Source organism: Oryctolagus cuniculus, chromosome 2 (assembly GCF_051225735.1).
Source record: "Oryctolagus cuniculus isolate XC-2025 breed Fujian yellow rabbit chromosome 2, ASM5122573v1, whole genome shotgun sequence".
NCBI lineage: Eukaryota > Metazoa > Chordata > Mammalia > Lagomorpha > Leporidae > Oryctolagus > Oryctolagus cuniculus.
Genome location: NC_142868.1, coordinates 94,655,049 through 94,673,369, shown reverse-complemented (window position 1 = coordinate 94,673,369; position 18,321 = coordinate 94,655,049). Strand labels below are relative to the sequence as shown.

General features: G+C 48.0%; 1 protein-coding gene across 3 annotated transcripts in view; it reads left to right on the top strand.

Annotated features, from left to right (window-relative positions):
* Positions 1-18,321, top strand: part of KAT6A (lysine acetyltransferase 6A) — a 116,483-nt gene that overhangs the window by 81,391 nt on the left and 16,771 nt on the right. For 2 of the 3 annotated variants that reach the window (XM_051832297.3, XM_051832298.3), the window contains 4 exons: positions 6,154-6,269; positions 14,396-14,537; positions 16,142-16,303; positions 17,999-18,092. In XM_051832297.3, coding sequence (XP_051688257.3) covers positions 6,154-6,269; positions 14,396-14,537; positions 16,142-16,303; positions 17,999-18,092 — 514 coding nt within the window. The remainder of the gene's footprint in view (positions 1-6,153; positions 6,270-14,395; positions 14,538-16,141; positions 16,304-17,998; positions 18,093-18,321) is intronic. The other variant, XM_051832299.3, reaches the window with a different exon arrangement.

The window sequence follows — 18,321 nt, the reverse complement described above, 5'->3', positions numbered from 1 at the left end:
TGTCACTGCATTTCAAATAAATAAAATAAAAAGTTAGGGTCTGCTGATTGAGTGGTTGGAAAAGGGAGGAGGAGTGAGGTTGATGTCAGAACACTGGGAGGCTGGATGGAGGGCTACAGTAGGAGCAGGTTTGGGGGAAATACTTCGAGCCAGGAGTTCTGTTTGGGCATGTAAACTTGAGATGCTTGTAGGACATTAGAAAGAGGAGATCAAAGGGAACCGTGGGGTCCGTGTGTGTGGAGGACAGTGGGCGGGGCTGGGTTGAACCTTTATGCTTAGGACTCACCAGCAGGTGGGTGGTGTTTAAAGACATGAGACCATGCCAGGTAACTAAGCAAGAGGAAAGGAACTTTGAGGATCCTGGGGTATTCCAGCTTCTAGAAGTGGGAGAAAGTGAGAAGAAATGGCCAGTACAGGAGGGGAAGACATGCATGGAGAATGTGGCTCCTTAGAAGCTGAGTTTGAGAAGGTGCTTCAAGAAGGAAGAGAGAATCAGCGGCCACCTTCTGCAGGTGGGTCAGGAGAGGTGAGCACTGGGAGTTGGCCCTTAGAGGAGCAGCACGGAGGTGATCCTGAGGAACGGTGTCCTTGATGGGACGGGTGGATGCAGACCCCTGGATTGGGCTTGAGAGTGGGGTCGTGGTAGCAGTGCCTTGTCTTTAGAGGTGAGGAGAGGAAGCAGGGAAAGAGAGTGTATTGTTGGCTAGAGATCAGAGGACAAAAGAAGGCAAGTTTAAAAAAATGGAAGGAGCAACAGGTATTTTTATGCTGATAGGAATGACCTAATAGAGGGACTCCTGATGCTGAGGGAGGGGAGATTGTTGGAGTGGTGTCTGTGTCGGTGGATGGTGGCCCTGGGTAGGGGCACGGCCCCGGGGCAGGCAGGAAACACGGTCACGGGAGTTCAGGCACACAGATGCAGCCCAGGAAAGGCTTGGCAGTTCCCTTCTCGTCCTCGCTGGGTTTTTGGTGGAGGAGGATGCAGAAGTCCTGGCTGAAGGTCACGAGGGAAGAGAGCTGGAGGCCTGAGGAGGCGGGAGCAGGAGGGCAGTGTCACAGGCCCCTTGAGGCTCGCGGTTAGGAGCTCCCAGCTGGGACGAGTCAACCACGGTCAGAGCTAAAAGGTGCTGGCTTGGACTTTGCTGAAACAGAAGACAGGCAAGGAGACAAAGGAGCTTCAGAAGTGTATGGAAAATGAAATGAAGAGGTGTTTGTTTTGGTGCAAAAAGTTTTTGAAACCCTTGCATAATTTTTTCATAATACCCATTTCCCATGAACCTTTTGAAGACCCCTCCTGTATGCAGGGATGGAAGTTAGAACGGAAGACCCTAGAATCTAAGCCACATGAAGTGAGAGGAGGGTGAGAGGAAGTGGAGAGCCAGCAGGGCTGCTGCCTGTTGGTCCTGTCGGGGGCGGGGGCAGAGGTATGAGGACAGGGTTCTAGATTTTATCAGTGCGTGGTTGTGAATGAGCTAGCGAAAGATGGGGAAAGAGCTGCGTGCAGATCAGAAGAGAAATGGGACGTAGTTACGGTCTCGTGAGCTTCAGTGGCTCCGCTAGGCATCACACAGCCTTCATCTACAATCCTGCAATCTGAAGAATCCTGAAAACTTCAAAAAGAATTCATTGTAAATACACATAACCTCAAATTTACCGTTTTAGCCATTTTTAAGTGCACAGTCCCCCTGGCGTTGAATTTCACACTGCTGTACCCACTGCCCACCTCACCCCTATCTCTAGGGCTTTTTCATTTTGCAAAACCAAAACTCTGTACCCAACAGCAGCTCTGCTTCCCTCTACCACCTCCCCACCCTCGCTCCAGCCCTCAGTAACCGGTTTTTGTGTTGTCCATCTTTATTAACGTCACCACCGCAGGGACTGCAGATAAGTAGAATTGTACAGCGTTTGTCCTTTGGTGTCTCCAGGGTCCATGCATGCTTTACCAGGTGTCAGAATGTCCTTCCTCCGCAAGGCTGAAGAATGCCACGCTGTGTGTGTGCACTGCATTCTGCCCGCCACTCAGCTGCGGATGGACGCATGGCTGTTTGCACCTCTGTCGTCATGAACAGTGCTGCTGTGAGCACTTGTGCAGATAACCTCTTTGAGTCCCTGCTTTCTGTTCTTTGGGGTGTGCACCTGGGAGTGGAGTTGCCAGATCACGTGCTAATCCTGTTGAAGCTTGTGAGAAGCTGCCATACTGATTTTCAGACTGGCTGTGCCATCTCACATTGCTGCCGGCAGTGGGATAAGGCTCCTGATTTCTCTGCATGCTCATCAGCACTTGTTATTCTCTGGTGTCTCTTTGTGTTTTGAGGACGGAGAGTAAGTACGTCACTGTGCTCTCGTTTGCGTTCCCCTAGTGATTGGTGATGGTGAGCACTTCTCATGTGCTTGTTGGTCACCCGTGTACCTTCTTGGGAGCATGCAGGAAGATGACAACTCACCCTTCAGTAACATCTCACTCCACCTGCACTTGGCTGTTGGCAGTACATGATCTGAACAGAGCGAGCCCGTTCCTACTCTCTGCTTACCCCAGTTAATGTGAATATTCATGTTGTGTGAAAGAAATGGGACTGATTGTGGAGTATTGCCCCAAATCCTACTGGAGCTGTTGACTTAGCAGTGTACTGTAATGCTGCAAAGGTTTTGGATAAGAGTTTGTCAATTTGTAGCTTCATTTCTTTGGTGAACTTCAGTTCCAAGTTTAGAAACCTGTGCACAGACTCCTGATATGCTGAGCGTTGATTAGTCGTGGGCACCTCAACTTACTTTCTGCCACCTGCTGCTGTGTTTTCTCTTGGTGCTTTACTCTTACTGTTCCTCCTGCCCCGCTGTTTGCCTCTTAACCTCTCTAAGCCTTGTGGTCCCTCCTCCCCCATTCATTTATGTACTGCAGAGGCACAGGGGGAGAGAGAAATCTTCCATCCATTTGTTCATTCCCCAGATGCCCACAACAGCTAGGGCTAGGCCAGACTAAAACCAGGAGCTAGGTCTCCCTCATGAATGGCAGGAGCCCAGGTCCCTGGGCCATCACCTACTGCCTCTCCAGGTGCATTAACAGAAAGCTGTGTCTGAAGCCGAGGAGCTGGGACTCGAACTGGCCCCGATACGGAGCGCAGGTGTCCTGAGTGCCACGGTGCTCACCGAGCTTTGTCTCTGCCTTCTGTGAAGGGGGTGTTTGCTGCTTTCAGGGCTGGATTGTGGTGCAGCAGGTGCCTCCCAGTGCAGATTCTCTCTCTGCCTTAGGTCTTGCTTTCTCCAGTTTGGAGCACGTGGACTCATTTATACACGGCACTTTCATCATGTAACCGTAATCCCTGGTGAACACAGTCACCTATGGGAGTGTTTCCAAGGGGAGATGGCATCTCTTTCCCCCAGGCTTCACGGACGCACTGACAAGAAGGGGGCAGCCCTGCCCTCCACTCTCAGTTCTCAGGAAGGGAAGCTCAGGGCAGCACTCTGATGCAGCAGAAGGGGAAGAGGGCGGCGCTGTATTGTCGTAACTCGTCGTCCTAGTGATTTTACCAGGGCCAGTCTTGGGGGGTGCTGCAGGAGTGGCCTCTGTGTGTTAGCAATTGAAATTCAGTAAGTCATTTAATGGAAGCTGAGTTCCTGTAGAAGAGTAATAATCATTTCTTATAAGCATCTGGTAATAAGGTTTTATTATCTAAAAGCAGGCATGTTTAAAATGTTCTTCTGGTTTAGCCCAATTACTGGTATATTTAATGCCCCCTTTAGTTATGGATTAAAAGGTCAGTTCTGGCCAGGAGTACTTGTCATCTTTTAAAGAACCTGGCCTATTTGGTGAGAGTGAGGATATGCAGTGGCAGGACTGTGGTTAAAAGCGCAAAACATACTTTTTCCTTTTGATTATATTAGATATCTGCTGCATTGAGAAGTTACGTGGTTAATGACAGAGTAGTTTGGCTGAAATTATAAATTAAAAAGACCTCACAAAGGCAACCTTGGAATTCGGGTATAACAATTTGACTTTAGCAAGGATGGGGTTAATGAGTGGCTTAGATGCTGCTCCCTGGCTCCCTGGCTCCGCGCCTCGACCTGGGAACCTTGGCAAACAGCAGCGGCAACGCCCTGGCTCCTGAGGCTTGCAGAGGCAGGTGGGAGTGGTGGAGGACCTGTAAGGGAGTGGCACACGGTGGGAGGGGAGGGGAGTTGTGGGCGAAGGGCAGACGAGTTCTGTACAGCCCGTCTGGTCGCAGTGATGTGCAAGCAGCTGTACTGGGACTGGGTGTCCACTTTCACTGAGGGCATCCGCCTGGAAGAGCAGCGGGCTGTTGACGGGAGGGCACTCAGACAGCAGGTAGGGCCAGCAGGGGCATGTGTGCGGCCGCAGTGCACCCCACCCCATTTGAGCCTTGCCTCGGGAAGTTAGGTTTGCTGTCTGCTGTCTGGAATTTGGTTATTCTGGTATTTTCCTCTATGACTGTTATTGTTTTGTGCTGTTAACATAGATGAAAAGGTACTACTCTAGGAATTAGAAGACTACATTCTGGAATGTAGTTTAAAGAGCAGCCCATTAAAAACCTTTTACAAAGTTTCATTTGGATTTTGAGAAAGGAAAAAAGAAAACCCTTTATTTGAACCCTCTCTGGTGTGTTCTGTACTGCGTTTGCATTTGGCAGTGCCCAGTACTTGCTAGTGATACAGCCAGTTGTCCAGGTAGTACAGGGTGTTTGTCTTCTGCTTTGAGGTCTCACTTGGCTGCCTTCCAGCGTGAAACCTGAGGCGAGTCTCTGGGCCTTTTAGAAAAAGGCTGCAAAGACAGGGGAGCCCGGTGAGCGGCAGGAAAGGCCTCTCTGTCCTGGATGAATGTGCAGAATGCCACGCCAGTGAAGAAGGTGTCAGAGCGTTCTAGCTTCTTACACGCACTGTGTCTGTGGACTCCAGCAAGGGGCTTCTGCACTGATCTTTTTGTGCTCTTCAAAGCATAACATTGAAGGATAATTTTGGCTGTTCTTTTCTCCTTTTCCTTTTTTTTTTTTTTTTTTTTTTTTAAGAAGCAGAAAGAGAGAACCCCCTCCGTTGCGTCACTCTCCAAATGCTTGCAGTGGCTCGGGGCTGGGCTCAGCTCCTGTGTAGATGGCAGAAACCCAGCTGTTTGGGCCATCGCTGCTGCCTCCCAGGGTGCGTGTTAGCAGGAAGCTGGAGTCAGGAGTGGAGCTGGTCCGTCTGGGGTGTGGGCGTCCCACGTGGCTTCACAACTGCTGGCCGAACACCTGCCCCATGGGTTGTTTCCATGGGAGCTGTTTTTAGTATTCTTGTTTGATTCTGCTGAATTCTGGTGGTTTTCTTCATATGCAGAGGCCATGTGTGATAAAAACACACTTGCACGTATGAATCTGCTGTGGGCTGGATGCAGAGTGGATCACACTGCCTTGCATTTAAGTTTTTACAGCCCATTCTCTGTGGTCTTCAGCAGAGCTTACATTTGGATTGCTGGTGTGGAGGTCTGGCCAGTTGTCTTTCTGCGGATGGTATGGGCATTCAGATTATTGCAGGCAAGGGGGCAGAGAGATTGTTTATATTTGAAACAGAAGGTAGGAAGGAAGGGATCATCTGTGTATAGCAGTTGTGTCTCTGGGCACGTCTGTGCAAAGCTGCTAATGAAGGGAGCTTTAGGTGGCGTGGAAAGTGAGCTGCAGACCCTCGGGGTACCTGTCTGGTCATGCTGTTGTCACACCACTCTTAGGCTGCGTCCTCCCCACTCTTCTGCACATGTGCGCACCTGTTCACAGGTTGTGTCTGATGTTGGTGGCTGAGGGCGTTGTGTGTCCTGCCCTCGGCACGTGTGCAGCGTCCCCCCTTCTCTTCTCTTCACCTTGTACCCCAAATGCAGCGGTTCCCCTTTCGTGCCTGAGTCATCAGCAGAGTGTTCTCAGTGCTACCGAGTACAGAAAACGTGGCGCCAGCAGGTGCGTCTGGGTCTGAGCGCTGTGTCAGCACTTTCACCTTTCATCTAGGTGCTCCATTTAAAGAATAATACGACTTATTTCAAAACTTGTTAGCTTTTCCTGGCCATTTTTTTCTCCTGTGGAATCCTGAGAAGACAACATAAAGATTCACATCTTTTTTGTTACTGTCTCAGTGTATCTTACGTAGCTAACTTTTATAATGTATTTCTTGACTATGCAGAAAGTTGGAGTGACTGGCCCCCCTGATCCACAAGTCCGCTGTCCCTCTGTCATTGAATTTGGGAAGTATGAGATCCACACCTGGTACTCCTCCCCATATCCTCAAGAATACTCAAGGTATGTTTTGAGAGGCCCTTTACCTCCTGTTCTTAGGTTTGTAGAACTCTAGGATCTTGAAGGTGGTTTTATCGGGCTCATCTTACCTTTGAGGAAGCTGGGGGCTTTTCAGTGTCCACACTGGCAGCTTGCTAGCACCCATGCAGTGCGCAGTCCCTGTTGACTTCAGATGTTCTTTTCCCATACCCTGTCTAAAAACTGCTGACAGTGAGAAGCCCTACACTTTGTCAGAATGGAAGGCAGACACTTTTTCTTTGCCCCCCCCCCTTTTTTTTAAGATTTTATTTATTTGAAAGGCAGAGTTAGAAAAGGAGACACAGAAAGAGATCCTCCATCCACTGGTTCTCTCCCCAGATGGTTGCAGTGGAGGGGGCCCTGGGCCAGCCAAAGCCAGGAGCTTGGAACTCCATCCAGGTCTCCCACATGGGTGCAGGGGCCCAAGCACTTAAGCCATCTTGTTCTCCTTTCCCAGACACCTTAGCAGGGAGCTGGATCAGAAGTGGAGCAGCTGGGACTTGAATCAGCACTTGGGTGGGATGCTGGCACAGCACTGGCTCCAGGATACTTTTTCTTTAAGAGAAATTTGCCTTCACTTCTTAGACTAAGAGTTTTGCTTTAATGAAATGATTGCATCTTATAAATAACTGTAAATAAAAGTCTCACTTGTGAATAGCTTTTTATCTAAATTAGTTGAACAAACTTGGTGAATGGTTCATTTTCCCAGAAATAATTGTACAGCAATATAAATAAGCTATAAATAGCTCAAGTTTCCAGATTAAAAATTGCCCCTTCACCAGGTTTTTGGGATGAGGCAGCATGCTCAGTGTAGCTAAGTGTGTCGTTGACTGAGATCTGACATTCATGAGCTGTGTAGCCTGGGAAGCTGCGCAGCCCCGCCGTGCCTCCATCAGGAGTGACTCTGGGGCTCACCTCGTAGACTCACTGCAGACCTCCAGTGAGCCAGAGCGTGTCCCTCACTCAGAAATCGGGGCTCAGTGATGTCGCTTCCTGGGTAGGTCAGGTGAAAAGAGCTAAAATAGGATGTGGTAAGAAAGTCAGCACTGGTTTATTATTTGAAATATGACAGTCTGCAGACTGCTTAGCCTCAGCCTCCCCTCTCGCAGGGTGTTAGATTGTGGTGCTTTGTTCAGAGAGGACGCTCCTCAGACAGCCTGCTCCAAGTGTTAACAAAGTGAATTAGCTGGTACTTTGTAGTGTGTAGAGTACTTTAACATCGAGTGTTTCCATGAGGCAGGGCACAGGCCAGTATGGTTATTAACCGGTAAGAAGCTTTTCATCTTCATGTAATGAACGGGTTGCTCACCTGGTCTTCGAGTCTACAGCAGAAGTAGAACAATAGGGGCAAGAATGCTGTTACAAACTGAGCTCAGTGAGGAAGTCACAGCCGACAGGAAAGAGGGGAAGGCAGCACTGCAGGACCAGGCTGTGTAGACACTCGTGAAGTGACGGTCGAGAGCCGGGGACTGTGGGGTCAGTTAGCCCGAATCTGACTCACTCGTGAACTCGCCCGGGGCTCTTCAGAGTGGCAGATCGTGAAATAACCGTTCATCCGTGTTTGTAAATGTTAAGTGCGGCAGAAAAGGCCTCAGCTTCCCGGGAAACTCAGGTGCGCAAGGTCAGCCAGTGCCGCGTCCCGCCCACTAGTGTGTCTTAGGACATCTCTGCTCCCCGAGTCTCCTGACTCAGCTTGGTGCACACTCTAGGGCCAGGCTTGGCTACTCTCCTAGCAATGGGAACTTCCTTCCCAGTTACGGAAGAAGAGACCACACGGGACGCTCAGCACCTCTGGCTACTAAACAAGTGAGACAGGTGAGAGGGGAGTAAACAAACCGTAGCAGCTGTAATTACCACTTGTTGAGCGCAGTCCTGAGCGCCTCTGGAAGAATTCCGTGAGGACTAGGTGACTGTGCCCGTTTTACAGACCGGGGCCCCCCAGACATAGGCAGGTTCTTCTTGTGGGCAGCAGAACCAGGACTTCCTCTCGTGTCTCTCTTAGCCGCTTCATACAGCATGGGTGTCTAGATGGCGCTCTCTTGGCTTGTACCACAATGCTGTATTTAAGTAATACTTGCTATGATTTTTATTGTTATATGAAAATTTTATGGGACTGATGTTGTGGCATTGCAGGTTAAGCCACTGCCTGCAACACCGGCTTCCCAAATGGGCACCGGTTTGAGTCCCAGCTGTTGCACCTCCAGTCCAGCTGTTAATGGCCTAGGAAAGGCAGTGGAAGATGGTCCAGGTGTTTGGGTCCCTGCTACCCCCGTGGGAGACCTGGAAGAAGCTCTGGCTCCTGGCTTCAGCCTGACCCAGCCCTGGCCATTGTGGCCATTTGGGGAGTGAACCAGCGGATGAAGATATCTTTCTCTCTGTCTCTCCCTGTAATTCTTATTTCCAAAATAAATAAAATAAAATCTTAAAAAAAAAAAATTGCACTACAAGGTGCTGCTGTCCTGGGCAAGACTGAAAAGCCAGAAGGTACTCCAGGAATTCCTTGGAAGAATATTTGCATCCCACCAGAAGTAGGAGAACTACACACAGCTGCAGCCCAGGCTCGCCTTCACAGGCTGGGGAGCCAGCACACAGGCAGGCTTCAGAGCCGGCTCCACTTGCCACACTGCTGCCCACAGCGGCTGGTAGCTACCTGTTTGACAGGGCCTCGGTGCTGCCAGGAAGAGCAGCGACAACAGAATTCTCTAGGGCTGGGAGAATTTGTGATACCTGTAACTGCTCTTTATTTCCTGTAGCCTGGTGTTCTTTCTGTATAATATGTTCTTCTAGTGAGAGAGTTGCAGCCATTTGAATTGTTACTACAGAAACGTTTTGGGGGCTGGTGTTGTGGCATAGCGGGTAAAGCCACCGCCTGTAACTTAGTTCCTGTCCCAGCTGCCCCTCTTGTGGTCCAGCTCTCGGCTGATGGCCTGGGAAAAGCAGCAGAAGATGGCCCAGGTGTTGGGGCCTCTGCCACCCATGTGGGAAACCCAGATGAAGCTCCTGGCTCCTGGCTTCAGCCTGGCCCAGTGTTGGCCATTGCATCCATCTAGGGAGTGAACCAGCAGAGGGAAGATCTCTTTCTCTTCTTCTATGTCTATAGCTCTTTCAAAATACATTAAATGAAATCTTTTTTAAAAAAAGGTAAGACAGAAATGTTTTGTTTTCCTGGGAGTTTTCTCAAAGGATTTCCTTGAGATTGACAGTGTTGTCTCGTTAGGCTTGGTTCTCGTGAAGGAAGGGACTTCTAAAATGTTTTCAGCACGACGAGATTGGAACAAAGTAGACTACAATGTCTGTTTTTACTACTTTTAATATGATTGAATTCATGAAAGTTTTAAAAATCGTTAATAGAATACTATTCATCTTGCTATTCTAAGGAAATAGCATGAACTCATAATTTATTAGGAAATATTTGGCAATAATTTTCTTGGATTTTACTTCTGATGTTTTGAGCATTTGAACTTTAAAAAATTTTGCCTTCTCTCATTTGACCTTAGGAGATAAACTACACTTTGTTTGGTTTCTTTCTTTCTTTATGTTTCCAGAAGAGTAATTCGTATTTGTTAGGTATTTTTAATTTTAATTTTTGAAAAGATTTATGTGAAAGACAGAGTGACAGAGTTCTTTTGTCTTTTGATGCGCTCCCCAAATGGCCAGAACAGCAGGGGCTGGGCCAGGAGCTCCGTCCAGGTCTCCCACATGGGTGGCAGGAGCTCAGGGACTTGACCCATCATTTATTACTTCCCAGGCACATTAGCAGGGAGCTGAGCTGGACTGGAAGCAGAGTGATCAGGACTCCAACCAGCACTCCAGTATGGAACGTGGACTTCCCAAGCAGTGGTTTTTACCTGTAGCATGTGCACTGTGTCCCTTTTTTTAGTTGGCATACAATTGTATGTATTCTTCATGTGCAATATATTTTGAAGTATGTAAGTATGTGTACACTGTGGCATGATTAAATATAGCTAGCTAACATAAATTGCACTTAAGTTTCATGTCTCTGTACTGAGACCTAAAACAGTAGGATTGGATTTTTTTTTTTTTTTTCCTAAAGATTTAGGAAGAGGTACAGAGAGAGACAGAAAAAAAAAAATCTTTGATCAACTGGTTCACTCCCTAAATGGCTGCAACAGCCAGAGCTGGGCAGTTCCAAAGCCAGGAGCCAGGAGCTTCTTCCAGGTCTTCCACGTGGGTGCCGGAGCCCAAGGACTTGGGCAGTCTTCCACTGCTTTCCCAGGCCACAGCAGGGAGCTGGGTCAGAAGTGGAGCAGCTAAGTCTCAAACTGGCGCCCATATGGGATGCCGGCACTGCAGGCAGAGGCTTTACCTGCTATGCCCCAGTGCTGGCCCCAGATTGGATGCTCTTAAAGTTGTGTTTGTCTTTACCATAATTTGGAAAGCTTGTTAGTCTGTCAGTATTTTTTTTTTTAATGAATTTTATTCATTTGGAAGACAGCGAGTGAGAGAGACAGAGCCCCCATTTGCTGGTACACTCCAGAAAGCCTGCAAAGGCTAAGGCTGGGCCAGGATCCTGGAGCTGAATCCCTGTCTCCCACGTGGGTGCAGGGACCCAATCACTTGAGCCGTCACCTGTCCATTCCAGGAAGCTGGAATCAGGGACTAGAGTCGGGACTCAGGCAGTCTGATGTGGGATGTGTGCGTTCTAAGAGGCATCTTGTGTTAAATGCACTCTGTCGCTGTCTTTTTTGCTCATTTTCCTTTTCAGTGTTATTGAAAGCGTAGAATTGTGTTTAGGTCTCTCAGATTCACATTTATAGGAAATATTCAGCTATAATATTTACATCTCAAAGCAAAGCTGTATTTGAGTAGTGTTATTTGTATATCTTCCCATTTTGACAAGTTAAAACTGGTTGTTGAGAATCCAGCGCAGGTAAATAAAGGTAAGTTGGGGGGTGGGATGCCATTTTCCCACCTTTCTCCTAAGAAGAAGTTGTTTAGGATCAGGTATCCAGAGTTACAGTCTGTCAGCTGTGGGTCACCTTCGATACTGAAAACCCAGGTGCATGTGCCAGTGCAGGCGCTGGATGATGGTGCAGCCTGCCGCCCGGTGCTGAAGGGGGAGAGCGTTGTGGTGCCGTCCTTCGTCCCCTGCCCCAGGCAGAGGGAAGAAGCGGAGTAGCCCAGGAAACATTCCCTTGTCATGCCCTTGGTGCTCCTGCTGGGCTTGAATTTATAGTCACTGTTTCACTCAGTACTTTATTTTGGAAGGATTTTTGTACTAATGCTATAATTTCATGTTATGCTGATGTGGTTAGTATTAGAGTGTGGAAAGCCATACTGCGTATTAGAGACATTTCAAACTATACATTAGTTCCTTGGAAGCTTTCAGTGTACTGAAATGGCATTTTAAAAATAAGCCATGAGATTACATGGGAGGAGATGGTGCGCACTGGGATTCCCCACAGGAGAGGGAAAGGAAGTCGTGTGGGCTGCCCCAGCCTACTGGAGCAGAAGCACTTACGGTGTACTAACCACACCTCCAGAAGGCTTCGGCAGGGTGCCGGATGCTGCAGGAGCTGCTGCCAGAGTGACGTTTAATACATTGTGGTGGTCTTCAGATTTTAATAAGTGCGTGTGTCTACTTAGCAAATACCATTTTCTTTAACGCTAAGGTAATCTTTGTTTTTTTGAGCATAACAGTCTATACTGATAACAACTAAAATAGTTTTTTTTTTTTTTTATTTTCTTCCACCTCAGTTCTTAGAGTCAAAATATGGTAATTGTTTGAATTGCATCATCTGTTATTTTAACATCCAGTATTTTTGCATATATAGGGTTTTTTTTTTAAGATTTATTTTATTTGAAAGAGAGAGCGCACACGCATGCACTCTGGTTCACTCCCTAAATGCCCATGGCTAGGCCATGCTAGGAGCCAGGAACTCCATCTGGGTCTCCAGTGTGGGTGGCAGGAACCCAAGCACGTGGGCCTCCCAGGTGCATAAGCAGGGAGCTGGGTCAGTGCTCTGACAGCGGACATGGTGTCCGAGCAGTGACTCAACCTGCTTCACCTCCAACGCCCACCTTTGCAAATGCGGTTCTGTGACTGCATCAGATCTCAATGCTGGGTACGGGAGGCCAGCTCTCTGCTGAGCTCACACAGTGACAAGCACTGGCGGCACTTTGTGACAGAAGATTGGTGGTGTACAGATTCAGACTAAGAGCCACTGGTATTTACTTTAGGTTATGTTCCTTCCATTGTCGTAAGAACTGGTCTAATTACTCAGCTTTATTGCCAATATTATAAAGAAATTCTGTTTTGATTAAAATAGAAACACTATTGAAATAAATATAGTGTAGCAACTGAAAGCATTTAAAAAGTAATTTGAGCCTCTATGAATAATTTATTGAATGAAAAGACTTTTGAGTTACCTTTCATGTGGTGACGTGTAACCAGGAGAGAGCCAGGATGAGGTATGTCCTAACCTGCCGAAACAGGCTCATTGTTAGAATTCCGTCTGTAAACGCACACGGAGTGTACCAGGTGTACTCCGTAGCGCTCAGCACTGTTAGAATTCCGTCTGTAAACGCACACGGTGTGTTCCAGGTGTACTCCGTAGCACTCAGCACTGTTAGAATTCCGTCTGTAAACGCACACGGTGTGTACCAGGTGTACTCCGTAGCGCTCAGCACTGTTAGAATTCCGTCTGTAAACGCACACGGAGTGTACCAGGTGTACTCCGTAGCGCTCAGCGCTGTTAGAATTCCGTCTGTAAACACACACAGAGTGTACCAGGTGTACTCCGTAGCGCTCAGCGCTGTTAGAATTCCGTCTGTAAACGCACATGGAGTGTACCAGGTGTACTCCGTAGCACTCAGCGCTGTTAGAATTCCGTCTGTAAACGCACACGGTGTATACCAGGTGTACTCCGTAGCACTCAGCGCTGTTAGAATTCCGTCTGTAAACGCACACGGAGTGTACCAGGTGTACTCCGTAGCGCTCAGCACTGTTAGAATTCCGTCTGTAAACGCACACAGAGTGTACCAGGTGTACTCCGTAGCACTCAGCACTGTTAGAATTCCGTCTGTAAACGCACACGGTGTATACCAGGTGTACTCCGTAGCACTCAGCGCTGTTAGAATTCCGTCTGTAAACGCACACGGAGTGTACCAGGTGTACTCCGTAGCACTCAGCACTGTTAGAATTCCGTCTGTAAACGCACACGGAGTGTACCAGGTGTACTCCGTAGCGCTCAGCACTGTACAAGGAATCTTCAAGAAGTTCTTGAGAAATGTGTGTCTTAGGAAAAAGCTGTGCATAGAATTCAAAAATGCTTTACACCAAAATTATATTTTAATTCCGTTTGTGCATAAATTTTTTGAGGTGGCTTCATAGTGTACATATTCCAGGGCATGGAACACAGTAAGTGTTGAGCAGAGATTTCTTTTCTGAAAGTAGTAGATGAATAGCAAATAAATAAAAGAAATAACAGAGGAAGAAAGAATATACAGTTCAGCAATCTTCACCTACATTCCTGTGTTCTGAACATAGGCTTTATTTTCTGCTTACTGGAGAGTCTCAAGAATGGGGACTGTGGGCCAGTGCTGTGATGCAGTGGGTTAAGCTGTAGCCTGCGGCACCAGCTTCCCATATGGGTGGCAATTCAAGTCTCGGCTGCTCCACTTCCGATCCAGCTCCCTGCTAATGCACCTGGGAAAAGCGAAGGAAGATGGCCCAAGTGCCTAGGCTCCCCTGCACTCTGCCTTCAGCCTGGCCATTTGGGGAGTGAACCAGCACATGGAAGATTCTCTCTCTCTGTCTCTCTCTGTATCTACTTCTCTCTCTGTAACTCTGCCTTTCAAATAAATAATCTTTAAAAAAGAAGAAGGGGGGCTGTGAGGTTTTGCGCTCTGTGGACCAGCTACCCTTGGAAGACATGCATGATTGGCCTAGTGGGAAGAGTGCTCTGCTGTGTGTTACCTGGATACTGTTACCTGAAGTAGTAGAAGTTGCAGGTAACAAATGGGGATAACAATGCTTGCTCTACCTTTTTCACCTAAGCCGTGGTAAAAGGCAAAGCTAAGCTGAGGGTTGTAACAGTCTGAAGTCCTGTAAAATGTAAAGCCCTGTCTTTTGCAATCCTTACTTCCAGGCTCCCTAAGTTGTATCTCTGTGAATTCTGTCTGAAATACATGAAGAGTAGAGCCATTCTGCAGCAGCACATGAAGAAGTGTGGCTGGTTCCACCCGCCAGCCAACGAGATCTACCGCAAGAACAACATCTCTGTCTTCGAGGTGAGCAGCTGTGTGCCAGGCCTCTCTGCCTGCTTCCAAACCCGGGCCTCCGCACGCCACCTAACTGTGGGGCCAGGGCCAGCTGAGCTTCGCCCCCCGGTGACCTCAGAACAAGTTCTGTATTCCAGAGGCAGCAGTTACAACGTAGCTTACTCTTAGGTCACACTGAAAAGGAAAAGTAACTGCTAATTATAATTTTAAGGCTCCATTTGAGTATAAAATACCAACCAGTTTTGCATACGTATAGATATAGTAAAAGAACATTTTAGAATCGATGAAATCCGGCCGGCGCCGTGGCTCACTAGGCTAATCCTCCACCTTGCGGCGCCGGCACACCGGGTTCTAGTCCCAGTAGGGGCACCGGATTCTGTCCCGGTTGCCCCTCTTCCAGGCCAGCTCTCTGCTGTGGCCAGGGAGTGCAGTGGAGGATGGCCCAAGCACTTGGGCCCTGCACCCCATGGGAGACCAGGAGAAGCACCTGGCTCCTGCCATCGGATCAGCACGGTGCGCCGGCCGCGGCGGCCATTGGAGGGTGAACCAACAGCAAAGGAAGACCTTTCTCTCTGTCTCTCTCTCTCACTGTCCACTCTGCCTGTCAAAAATAAAATAAAATAAAAACAAAAAAATAGAATTGATGAAATCCAACATTTAAATGAAAGGATTTCTGTTACTTATTGAAGAGGAGTATCTCATAGAGATAGAATTAATAGAATCAGTAAGTGTTAGTATGTGGCTGATGGGACTTGTGATTCTGTATTGCTGTCAATGGCGGCCTGTAATTTCTTGAGTGCTGTGGTTTGAGTGTCAGGTAGTAACTGAGTGCTTTGCTGGCACCCGGTCCTCTCTCACTGCTTCAGCCGTAGACTTTGAGGCTGTCAGGGCCCTCCCGGTCTCCCGCTGTCTCCATCTTCCCTAAGATGTGGTTTTGGTGGGGTCACTTGAGGCCCTTGAGCACCTTTTGGGAGGGGAGATGGGTGTGCTCTGGGGTGCTGAATACCCGAAAGCAGTTGGCTTCTCAACTGAAGCATCTGTTGGTCTGTATTTTCCACTGAGGAGTTCTGACAGTGTGCTGGACAGTGACAGTGTCTCGGGAGCCAAGTGGACATCCGGTGGCGTGTTCATAAATGAGCCAGTATCAGCAATTCCAGAAACAGAGGTGTCAGGAGCAGTGGCCAACCTGAGCCTCATTGCAGGTTCTCAGCCTTGGAAGCCTGCCTGGTGCTTCTGAGTAGCAGTGGTTAACTCTCCCTCAAGTAGCTTTGTTTGGGAGGACACCTGGTCCTGGTCATCAGACCATATTGCTTCAGGCTGCTGGTGGGGATGAGTCTGCAGTTAAACTGCGCTTTACCATAAAAGTGGGTTTTAGAAGCGCTCATGTTCAGATCTGCTCATGAAGAGCGTGAAGCTTGCTTGTAAAGGCTTCCTGCAGCTGATCTTTTGATACAGTGAACCGCGTCATGCACTCCCTGTCTCGCCGGCCCTGCTGTGTTCAAGTGCGTGTCCCCTGTGTTGAGCTGTTGTTGCCCTGTGTGTTCTGCTCACTGACAGCTTCTCTCAGTCTGCGCTGTGGGCGCTGACCAGTCTGCTCTGCCTTTTCCCTCCAGGTCGACGGGAACGTGAGCACCATTTACTGTCAAAACCTGTGTCTCCTGGCAAAGTTGTTTCTTGACCACAAAACACTCTATTATGACGTGGAGCCATTTCTTTTCTATGTGCTAACGCAGAATGATGTCAAGGGCTGCCACCTTGTTGGCTACTTTTCTAAAGTAAGTACGTCAGCTTAGAAGGTTTGAATTCATGTGAGACCTAAAGCAGTCTTTGCTGCTGACTATAAGACACTGCGGAGGCCGGTGCGTGGCTCACTTGGTTAATCCTTCCCCTGCGGTGCTGGCATCCCATATGGGTGCTGGGTTCTAGTCCCGGTTGCTCCTCTTCCAGCCCAGCTCTCTGCTGTGGCCCGGGAAGGCAGTGGAGGATGGCCCAAGTGCTTGGGGCCTTGCACCCCATGGGAGACCAGGATAAGTACCTGGCTCCTGGCTTCGGATCAGCGCAGTGCCGGCTGTAGTGGCCATTTGGGGAGTGAACCAACGGAAGGAAGACCTTTCTCTCTGTCTCTCTCACTGTCTATAGCTCTACCTGTCAAAAAAAAAAAAAAAAAAAAAAGACACACTGCGGGGCACAGTGCCTTGTAGGTGTCATTGAGCTTGTAGGAGAGGAAGAGAGACTCAGCGAGTGCTGGAAGGTGCCTAGTGACATTTAACAGGCTGCAGTCTCCTAGGAACTTGGGCTGCTGGTAGTACTCCAGAGGGGTTTCAAAAATGACTCACATTCCCATGGTGACAAAGATGCAGCTTGTGAAGTAAACACAGTCATCATCTCAGAGCTGTTTCTGCGCTTGAATCTTTCTTCCTTGTTTGGGTTTTAGCCGTAGAAGTAAGAACAAGAAGACTTTTATTTAAAATATAAATATATATTTTCTTCTTTCTTAATCTTCCATTCCCTCCGGGAAAAAAAGTCAACATAAAATATGTATTTTTATTTAAGCAAGTTCATGGTAAAATCTAAAAGTGTAAAACACTTAACATCATAAGAGTTCTTCACGTAGGCTATGTCATTAGCTAAATACAATTTAAAACATGTTGATTGATTTATGAAAGTATGCTTAAAGGCCAGCACTGTGGTATAGCAGGTAAAGCCGCCGCCTGCAGCACCAGCATTCCATGTGGACGCTGGTTCGAGTCCCGGCTGCTCCACTTCCGATCCAGCTCTCTGCTATGGCCTGGGAAAGCAGTAGAAGATGGCCCAAGTCCTTGGGCCCCTGCACCCACTTGGGAGACCTTGGAAGTAGCTCCTGTCTCCTGGCTTCTGTCTGTCCCAGCCCTGGCTGTTGGGGCCATTTTAGGGAGTGAACCAACAGATGGAAGATATCTCTCTCTCTCTCTGTCTCTCCTCCTCTCTCTGTAACCCTGCCTTTCAGATCAGTAAATACATAAATAAAATCCTTTTTTGAAGCATATACTTAATTATTATTCAGGACTATTTTGTGTAATGTTAGGTATAACTAATGGGTGGGAGTGCATCAAAACAGGAAATAAAGGAAACTTAGCAGTCGCTGGATCTTGTTTCTGGAGTCACACGTGGATTCATCGTTCACAGCTTTGCAGATTGTATAGGCCCAGACCCCTCTGCTGGTCTTGGGCGTTAACCTCATGTTTTTGAGTTGCAGATGGGGTTAAGTGGCATGACTTTGTTTTATGTTTCTGCTCTCCTGGGACAGTTGCTTTGTGGGTAATGGCAGTGACTTAGCGCTGTCCTTCTCCCATGGAGGGTTTCTCCTTGGTGTGTCTTGCTGTCCCTAGGGCTGGGCTCTGGTGTGGCTGTTAGCCTTTGTTTCTTAATAATTCATATTGCTGTTTAGTTTTTACCTGATTATTAAAACTCGGCTCTGTTTTCTCCACCAGGAAAAGCACTGCCAACAGAAATACAACGTTTCCTGCATAATGATTCTTCCGCAGTACCAGCGTAAGGGCTATGGCAGGTTTCTCATCGACTTCAGTAAGGATGATATTCACATAAGTTCTCCTTAGCGCTTCCTGGCACCTTCTCCCTGTGTCTGTTTTGAAGTTTCCTAGATGATGTACTGGCTGTTACTATCTTTTGTCACTTTATGGTCTTCAGAGCCGCAAGTTCTTTTGGTTGGACATGGTATTTTTAAATAGCTGATACTGAGTACAGTTTTATGTGAACAACAGCAAACATCTTTGTCACTGTTGATTTATACAGA